The 10,670-nt window shown below is 39.1% G+C and overlaps 1 protein-coding gene across 4 annotated transcripts in view; it reads right to left on the reverse strand.

Moving 5' to 3' along the window:
* The window catches only part of trak1a (trafficking protein, kinesin binding 1a), a 34,280-nt gene extending 30,639 nt beyond the window's left edge, over positions 1–3,641 (reverse strand). For 2 of the 4 annotated variants that reach the window (XM_044117853.1, XM_044117857.1), the window contains exon 1: positions 167–342. In XM_044117853.1, coding sequence (XP_043973788.1) covers positions 167–170 — 4 coding nt within the window. In that variant the 5' untranslated portion in view covers positions 171–342. Of the gene's footprint in view, positions 1–166; positions 346–3,404 lie in introns of those variants that run through there. The other 2 variants (XM_044117858.1, XM_044117860.1) reach the window with 2 other exon arrangements.
* Positions 3,642–10,670: the final 7,029 nt, after the last annotated feature.

The raw sequence follows: 10,670 nt of genomic DNA on the forward strand, positions 1-10,670 counted from the left end.
TGTGCTTTAAATTACAAAGACTGCACAAGTACAAGGGAGCAAGAAACAATTTCCATGACAACTGAAACGGACAGATAAACAAAGGGGTGATATGTACCGAGTAAAACTCTGCTGAGAATGACTGTAAAGTTTAAAATAAAACCAGCAGAAAGACCACTGTACTCACTCATGGTGTCTGGAGCCCGACAACCACCTACTCTCCTGTCCTTCAGTCACATTTTCCACTGGTCCCGGAGAGGGACAGAGGGGACAGGGAGCGAGAAAGAGAGAGACGGAGCTGGGAGGGTGAGGCACAGGAAGAGCTAGAGAGCGGCTGCTAAAAGTTTTTGGACAGCTCTGTGTGTGCGAGACAAAAAGAGAGGAAAAAGGGGAGGGACGAGTGGAGTGGAGAGAGACCCGAGCCAAACTGGTCTGTCATGCCGATGACGATAACCCCACGGACCGCCCTGCCCCTTGCTCTCTAGCGTTCTCCCTCACCCTTAAAGCCAACAAACCCGGTGGGGCAATTCCTATGAGCGGAGCGAATCACAAACTTTCTACAAGCCCCTGATCCTTTACAAACAGAGGGAGGTAACAGCATGCCCGACCCTGTTCAAGACCGTCTGCCTGTATCAGCCTCTAGGTTGGGAACCAGATGCTTGAAATGTGTGGGAGGCGGTGAAATTTAACACTTTAAATATGTCTCTTTTTTTTTTTGTAATCCTCCATGTGTCGAGAATCGCTCTGAGCCAGCATTTGAGCGGCAGAGCAACAGGTCAGTGGAAAAGATTACAGCAATAATCATCAGCCTGGGTAACATGGGCAAAACCACACCAGAAACTCTGCCAAATCACAGCCTTTTTCTTCATAGAATCCCATAAACACCAGGATTTGGCAGAGAAAAAAGAACTCGATATGCGTTCTAATGCTCTAAAGCTTATGTAGGAGCGCCTCAGAGGGCACAGAAATAACTACAGTCATCAGCAATGTATGATGTAAAACAATCATGTTTTACATACAAATAATTACCTAAGTAACTTTATATTTACTAATATCATAATTCTTTATAAATATAGCTAAAGAATGCCTAAGCTATCGCAGATTCATTGTGTGCAACATGCCTTCCCCACAACTACAATAATGAGTTGGTCTATTGATGCACCATGGTTTCAATGCAGCATTAAATATTTTTAATAGGTAAAGAAATGGTAAGGTATTAAAGTCATTATGAAACTGCAACTAAATTGTTAAATTGCCAAAACGGCAGACAATAGCCAGAAATCACTTTTTCATTGAGATCCTGTAGTTGAGACATTTGGGGGTCTATGTTTGATATGGACCCAAAGGAGAGGTTTGTGAAAATAAATCAGGACAATTTGAGAGTATTTCTGCCTGCCTAGATGCAATATCATAGTTCATAAAACAAAGTGTGAGTCTGTGTTTTGGATAAAAACAGATAATACCAACTATTGGCCAAGCTAAAACACTGATGCATGATTAAGGTTTTGCCAATTAAACTGTTTTGATTCCACAGAGATTGGATTCTCGCATAACTCTGTCGGTGTTATCAGGTCCTCTGTCTCCTTTCCTTCTAAGGGTTTTCCTCTCCTTTCGTGTCCCATAATTTCACTGCGACTCCCCTCATGCCTTACATCACTGCTGGCTGCTAACCACAGACAAATAACCTCATACCCAGGAAGTGCACCATGGCAACAGGCCGTCCTATTCATCACATTGTGTTCATTCATCTTCTGGATTTACTGACTGGGGAGATTTAAAGGCAACAGGAAATCAAGTGAGAGGGAAAATAAATAAATAATGTGATGGAGCGCCAAGAGGGATCTCAACATTTCATTCATGAGCTGAACTATAAACTGTAAAACTATTTGGATTGCTTTATATACTGTTATCACAACAAACCAGCAGAGGGCAGCACATATCTAGTCTCTAGAGGCTTTGCCTTGTGTAGGATGATGGGAAAGGCACATGATCCCAGTAAAAGTTTCCACAGCATGTCCCCTATTTCAGCATGTGATTTTGTACAGCAGACAAGTACATTTTGCAAAGTGGCTTTTGCAAGCGATGTTGGCAAGACTTTAAAAGGAACTGTGGAAAAATATCGGAGCATCTCCCTCTAGGGCCTACGAAGACGTGTGTATGCTTTTTTCATGTTTCAAGGTCAATCGAAAACTACATTGTTTTACTCAGGACTAACTACCGTAAGGTCAAATCCTGAAATCAACTGCAAATCTTTATCGTAGTTGAACTTTTCTGCAAGAAAACTATTAGTGGAAAGTGCGAATGTAAATATTTTAGAGAACCTTCAGGCTAGACATACAAAACCACAATTTAGAATTGCAAAATTAAGAGAACTACAAAAACTCATAACTGATTTGCATATATATGTTAATAGAGGCCAGAGTTGAAATCTAAAACCTATAAAAAAGGATGCATGGATGGTTGTCACTTTCATGGAAAAATGTATTTTAAAAAATTGGGAAAGTTGTCCAGGACCTTGAAAAATAAGTATTTACATGATGGATGCTTGAAATTAGAGCAACACCTCTGCCATGTTTACTAATGGCATTCTTTGTGAAACTTTGTGAGTGTAGGATAGAGAGGCATTGCTGCTCAAATAATAAAAAGAACTGAGGTCACGCACATAGTTAGTAGGGAGGGACATTTCCTGCTTTTATGAACAAGAAAGAAGAAAGCGCTCAATCACTGCAACACTAAACAAAAACCCTGCTGATGGAAATGAGGCAACTTTTATCTGGAGTTCAGCTTCTAAGAATCGCAGACATTACAAGTGGCTTTTGGAATTTGCTTACTTCAGAAACAATGTCAACTGTAAGAAAACAACAGCGCAGGAGTAGTTAAAGCTGCTAATTAAAATAAAAATAAGTTAAGCTGTCTCCACTGAGATCAAATTGTCTCTTTCTGAGACAATTTCTTTTCAAACTATGTGTTTTCAAACCTAATAGCTGAGGTTTGAAAACAAGTAGTGGAAATGGGTTTAAAAAAAAAAAACCTGATAAACTACTGGGAGCTCATCTCTCTTTCACATGCTCATTTGTACACAGAGCTGAGCCCCCCTGAGGCTCCGCTGACAGGATGTGACATTAAAACAGGGCCAGAAACAGACAAACTCTTCCCACTACATAGAGTCTTTACATGTTCTTTTGCCAGCAGTATTCATCCAACCCTCTGAGATTGAGAGCTTGTAACTCTGCAACTTTTAAAGGGAGATAAGTTCTGGTGCACACCTTCTAAAACATGTCGTCACAGCCAAATGGACTTTTAAAGCTATGCATATTTGAAAGATGAATTATATATACCTAGCCACAAAGTGCTGCTTCAGCAAAGCCAAATGGACGTAAGCTACTGACTGCAACCTTGGGTTATGATATATGCGTCAACATTACCAGTAATGGTCTCGGCATCTTTGCAGGTGGCCTTGAACTCCTCAAGTGCAGCGGGCACACCGACGTACTCCTCCTCTTCCTCCTCCTTCTCCCACTCTTCCTCACTAGCTAATAGCAGCTCTGGTCCGTGGAGCTCAGGTATGTGTCTGTGATCCGAGGAGTGTTCAGGGGCCGGGGCAGTGGAACAGGAATGGGTGTCGGGAGACTGAGTCCTCGGGTCCAGCTTGGCGCTGAATGGTCACCGATTTAAAACAGGACTAGCCATAGAGTAATCTCAGATCCACAAAAAGTCACACTTGATTTGTCTTGTCCGCATCGTTAGACCACAGAGGTAAACGTGATGTCACACTGACTCAGCAGCATAGGTCAGATGATGCAGCCGATGAACCTGGAGTGCTCACTCACTTTGGAGTTAAGAGGAGTGACTTCATACCTGGAAGAAAAAGAAGGGCAGAAACACAGAGGATAGGAAGAGTTTATAAAATTTCACATCATTTATGAATCATGATTCATACAGAAAAAAATGGAGCGGGTATTTATGCCCCAACTCAGAATTTCAGTTCGTCTCAGCCAGAAAACATCTGTTATTACTAAAAGTTATAAAGCTGCCAGATCAATCCACTTCATCTGCTGAATATGAGTCAGACAGGATAATTTTCAAAACACTTAAACAAAGAAAATCACATGAATTAACTACTTCAATGCTGACGTCCCAGTTGCAGCCTGTTATACACCCGACATCCTCAAACAGAGTTAGCTTAGCGTGTAGCACAAACATTATTCAGCTGTTAAGAGCACCAAACCAAAACGTATCTGAAAATGTAGGCATTTAACATTTGTTAATAAAGTTTTACGTCACATGGTAGAAACATTTTCAGTTTCAGTTGTTTAAAGTTCCTAAAATTAACTAAAATTGTGCATGTCTGACTAGCTTTTAGCATTCCACCACTGAGGATTTCTTCCCTTTTAACAAACTCTCTGCAATATAAGATTGTTCTTCTACACCTTAAAGGAAATGTTGCAGAAAAGTTTCACATCACTTGAAACAAACTATCCGTTTACATATGCCAGTTGTAAATGTACTTACTATCGAGAAGCAAGCAAGACTCCCTGCTTTTTTCCCCCCATCAAAGCATTCTTAGACAATGGATAGTAATTATTGGGGATGCCGATATGTAGACATGGACAACATTTTTATAGACACACTAATCTGCAACTGTCACATAAACTGAACACGCGGCCAAAGGGCAAATAATTATAAACAAGGTTTCACTTTCTAAAAATGTTGACTCAAAACTGTTCACTTAATCATTTATAAAATAATCACAGCCGTGACAGAAATAAAATATTTGAGTTTCTTTGTTGGGAGCAGTACAACATATGACATGTCTACCGATGAGACAAAAACATCATCACTTCACCTGAAACTGGTAATGTAAGTAGATGTGAAAAAATTATTTTAAAAGTCTACATTACTGGTGAGAAATATTATTTTTTTGCATTTTGAACTGAAAACATTTGTTACACAACATGCTCATTAACACAGATAGGGTGATCATTGCTCCTCACTTTTATGTCTGATGTACAGAATGTCCTGACTTGTTGTTGATTAACCTTTTGAAATCATTGTTCTCTAAAAGGAAACTTGGCGACCAAGTTAAAAGTCAAATTTAAAGTAAAAGAGAAATCAAATACCTTAGCTTACTTTAAGCCGTCATCCTATGCCAAAGAGAAACTGTTTTGATTCATACCAACCATTCAGTACACACACTCACCATCTTTAAAGGCTCACACTATCATTATCCTTCCCTGCAAGTATTAATCTCCAACTATGCTTGTACGTCTGACAGGTTTTCCTGTTTCACCCGAGTTTCCTCTGAGACATATTGAGTTAGAACATATGGATCATAGTGGAAAGCAGAATTAGGCCACAGTTTCCATTATTTAGGTGCAAACAATATCCAAAAGCCCAAACACTGTTGCTAATGGCAACATGTCATACAAAACAGAAGGAAGATACTAGCTTCTTTAGGTCAGAATCCAAAACAGGTTTGTAAGACAGTGTTTTTATAAATCTACTGTTTTCTTTCAGAGTTACTGAACTCTTAAAAGGTCAAGCAAACGAAGGGTTGTGCCACTGTTATACAGCCCATTTGTAACTGAGATTCTGGCCAAACAACCATCCATTCAACAATACCAGGATCTTAAATGCTGTGACCATAATATCTCTACAGAACAACATGGTCGGGTGGAGTTTAAAAGGAAACTCCACATTATAGAGTGCCAGGGAAGCTAGATAATACAATACTAAGTGCAGGACAAGGTGTTATTTTTATGAGTAAGAATATAACTTTTAATTAACTTGTTTTTAGGTTATGTTCATAACTGACAAGGTAAAGTTTTTTTTTCAGCTTTACAAAAATCTCTGTTTACAAAGGCAAGTCAATAACCTTTACTTTCTTAAGCAGCACAGCTCCTGTCAAGCATTTCTACCTTTGAATCAGACAGCAATGAAAAAGAAGAAAAATGTCAACTTAAAATATGATTGAAAACTTTAATCTAATTTAAAGTTGTGAGTAGTATTAATTTATCCGGTTCTAGCTCTAGTCATTAAATTTCTGATTTTAGCTAAAGACTCTCAACAAGATATTTTGTCCAAGTCGTCTAAAAATGAACACACGTGATTAGTATTGCTTTCTGTTGCTCAGCCACTCCTTACTGTAGCTAAAGCCCTAACAATCCGCACAGTCTGACAAACCACAAATATTCATTTTCAGTTCCTCAAAAAAAAAAAAAAAAAAGAAAAACTAGAAACGCACCACCCAAACTTTAGCTGGTAACTCTGTTAAACTTATTGTACTCCCTTCTGAACTTATCAGGTTCACCTCTGTGCCGTTTAAGTTTCACAACTGGCACTCTGTCAGACCTTGAGTTCTTAAGCAGCACAGAAACCGCAAACACGCCGAAAACAAACCTATTTTCACAACACAAGATCCCATACCCTGCAGAGAAAGATCTGACGAGGTCCACAGGAAGCGCTGTCAGGTTGTGTCACATACAGAAACATAAGTGAGTTTCAGCACACAAATCCTTTCAATGTGAACTCTGAGCTGCAAGGTCAGCACAACATGATGAATATCGTCAAACAGAGCAAACGCACGGTGGTAAAGGATGTGTGGAGTGGTGTGAGCTGTTCTTGTGTATTATCAGTGTCCCAATGATCAAAGCCTTTAAATGAGAGTTCTAAGTTGATGATATGATATGCACAGTAGGGCAAATAATGTGAAAAGCATGCAACGTGCAGTGCCCATAAAAAACATGGACAACACAATGGTCACAATTTATTATCCAATAATCAGGACGTTCTGGTTGAGCAGCCTTGTTTTAACATTAAAATACCAATTAACTTAACTATGCAGCCTACCGGGGTCTGTATGAGAACAGGCTCTTATCGGTCAAACAATCAGCCTGGCTAAAAGGTTTATGCCATTAGCCTGTGTGCTGTTAAGCACACACCCCCAACAGTCAATACAACAGGCTGTAGCAGCACTCTTTAAACCCCAGAGATCAGATACGTCCTTGCTACAGGAGATCTCCAAACTTTCAAAAGCAGATCACGCAACACTGATTAAAGTCCTGAGTGATTGTAACAGATGAAATATGAGCTGGTATGAAAAACTTGATCAAGTGGTGTGATGACAGAATTGTGCCGACATACTACAACTGATAAAGTGTCACAGAAGTGAAGTCTAAAAGCAGGAAACACAGAGCTATCCTAGACAAAGGCAACTTCCGGTTGTACTTGTTGTAAGCTGAGAAAAAACAGCAGATATCCTTCTTATGTATCTTTGAGAAAGGGGTAATAAAATTTTGCCCTGTGAATGGTGGAATCCTAAAATGGGGCAAATCTGACCTCTAAGTTGAAGTGATTGATGGAGACTTTTTTGTCTTCTGGGGAGAAATTTTCAGGCATCTTCCTTAAATATATATTTTTTTAATGATAGGTACAACAAAAGGTGCTTCTCTTTTATCAACCAGGTTTCTGCATTCATCTTAATTTTGTATTAAATAGAACCACAAATATCAGGCAACGTTTGACATGACTTTCTGTCAGGTTCCTCAAGAGATTTTAGGCATTCAACTCTGTCACACTCTGAGAAAAATAGTTATTTTACACAATGTGAACCTGTGATATGAAGCTCAACTCAGGAAGCTCCATATTCACCATTATCCACTTTGTGATCAATGGGTCCAATCGATATCCCGTTGTGATATTCCATCGATATCCCACAATGACGACACAATAGCTAGAGAGCTGGACAAGCTCTCCAGCTATAATGGAGAGCTGATAATGGTACAGGGGTGAATTTTATAATTTTATCTTATGAATATCAGTGGGTTGGCTGCAAAATCTACAGTTGGATCAGAAGTTTACATACACCAAATAAAAATGCCCAGACACCTCGTTTCCTCACTCTCTAAAGCGAAAGACCAAATTTCTCTTGTTTCAGGTCAGTTGGAATGACCAAAATTATTTAGACGATCAAAATGCCACAATAATGAAAGAAATAATATGCAAGAATAAGTCTTCAAAAGCTGAAGTTTACAAACAGTATGATTTTCTGCCTTTTTAAGGAATGAAATGTAGCCTAGAAGATGATGTCATGGCTTTGGAAACATCTAAGAGGTCAACTGATTCATTTGAGCTAATTGGAGCTCTATTAGCTCATAAATTCATAAAGTGTATTTACGATGCAGTTTAAGGCCACACCTGGAACACACTGCTTTCCTCTTTGACATTACGGGAAAGTCAAAAGTAATCTGAGGAGAATTGTGGAGTCTGGCCCATCCTTGGGAACAATTTCAGGATGCTTGAAGGTGAGGCGTTCATCTGTTGAAACAATTACAAGCGTGTCTACACATGATGGAAATGTCCAAACATTGTGTGTTTTGGTCTTTGGCTTTTATACCCCAGAACACAAGCCAAAGGCCTTACATGAAGATGTAAGACAGTGTCATTATTCGCAGTCAATGGGCAGAAAGGCCACTACAGCCAGGATGAAGCCTTTACTCCAAAAGAAACAAGCCAAATTACAGTGTGCAAATGCAGACCTACATTTTTATTTGGTGTAAAATTCTAAGTTCGACTTATATTGTAGTTTATATCAGAGTTAAAAACTGAAGCAATGAAGGCAGCGAAGACCATCACCACACATACAGCAAGCAAGTACAGAAATTGGTTGTCATGGATACTGAATTGAGACTGGACACGAGATATTGTTGACAGATTTATTAGGTAAATCCAACTGCTGCTCAGGAGACTTAGTCAGGCATTTCTGATATTCATGAAGGCCACCAGTTCATGCTGCCCAAAGTTCTTTGCGAACTGAAATGTAGCTAATAAAATGTAGGACAATAACTCGTTTAACTTGACCAACGCTGATACTGTCCTGTCCTCAAACAGAGTAGTCATCAGATGTGGGAGTATTGCTGAGAAACTCCCAAGAGACAATCCATGTCATTGATAAAAGCTTTGTGTAATCTGTTTTTGAGAAGTATGTATCATAGCTACTTTAAGTTGTTTAAATAAATTGTAATCGGAATGAGTTGTAGGCTCATGCTTTGCATTGGCTATGCAGTTAAACATTTTGAGATATCTTCGTTTCACGAGAACGAAAATCCTTCCAGTTCTGGTTCCTTATTATTTACATCACAGTCCAAAAGGTCTGTGAACATCGCTATTCTCCTGACCTACAGGACATAAATAGTAATTGGCTTCATCCTCAATTTGAACTGAACAAGAGGCAACATGTTCAGACAAGACAACATGGATTGTGTAACTAGAAAGGTACACATTAGTAGGAGTGGAGCAAAGTCTCTGTTGTTCATGCGACAGCTGTCTTTCAGAGCTACCACAGAGTCTCACCACCTTATCAGTGGTTTGAGTATTGTACGTTTCCAGGTGTGAACAGCGGTAGGTTTACGAAGAGTAAATACGACTGGATTCTGCATAACAAGACAGACGGAACTGAATATCTCATTCTGTTTAATGCATACCACATCACAGTAGTTTTCATGTAGTTTTCATGTCTATGAGTTTCTTCTCCATCAAGCAAAATGGCTTTCAGGCAGTTTTCCTCCTCCGAACAAGATAAAAAGAAAGAAAGAAAGAAAACTATTTTTTTTTAAATCATGGTTTTCATATCCGTCCTGCTTCATTTTAATTCTTCACAATACTCTGTGTAGTTAACACTTTGCAAGGCCTCATTTATTCATCAACATCCAGCTTCCACTGACAGCCTCTAACGTGCATTTAAGCTATTCTGAAGTGATGTTATATTTACCCTGTAGAGGTCTTAGCAGTCCTTTAACATCTCCTGTAAACAACACATACACACCCTCATACATACACTATCACTGTCTACACCACTGCAGTGACAGAATGTGTAAAGCAAAAATGTAAATGGGACCCACACAAAAGGCTGCAATTATATACAAGCATTTTGTTATTAGCTGGGACTGCACAATATAAGGATGACACATAATTGCTGTATAACGGTTTAACTTTATTGCAATGACGACATTGGATGTGGTTAACAAACATTTTCCACAGTCCACCCCCTTTATGTCATCAAGATGTTGCCACCATAAATATGAATTTATGGCATTTCAGCACTTTATGTCACAAGGTTCTTCAACATCAGTCCTTGAGAGACCATGTTACAATTTTTAAGTACATTCCAGCTTGAAATGGCCAAGCTACTTCCTCAGCATGCCGCTACGTTCTGCAGAGGTCTGGTAATCAAGCATCCATGTGATTCTGGTGTGCTTTATCACCAACGCATGTAATAGTTGAAAGACAGTAGAGCTCTCCAAGACTGGAGTTGGGGACACCAAATGTATCAAGTATAAGTATGAAGGCTACATAATTAGGATGCAACTTTAAGACAATGTCTTTAAGAAACAAATATCAATACTAACAAAAGTCCACTTATCAGAAAAGATACACTATTAGCATTCAGAGTGTGAATACTAACAGTTATTCATATGAAAGCCAACCAGATGATTAAGAAAAAAAATTTAAAATCAGCTCGTTTTCAGCAGCCGCTGGTGGTTATGAGCTCATAATTCGGAGCTCATTGGGAGTGCTTTGGACAACTACGGTATGCATGTATCAGTCTATACCCGCGTATAGAAAAAACAGCAGGAAAACAAAACAAAACATGGCACAGAAAGCACTGTGGCCATGTTACCAACTACAGAAAT

Source organism: Gambusia affinis, linkage group LG05 (assembly GCF_019740435.1).
Source record: "Gambusia affinis linkage group LG05, SWU_Gaff_1.0, whole genome shotgun sequence".
In the NCBI taxonomy this organism is placed as follows: domain Eukaryota; kingdom Metazoa; phylum Chordata; class Actinopteri; order Cyprinodontiformes; family Poeciliidae; genus Gambusia; species Gambusia affinis.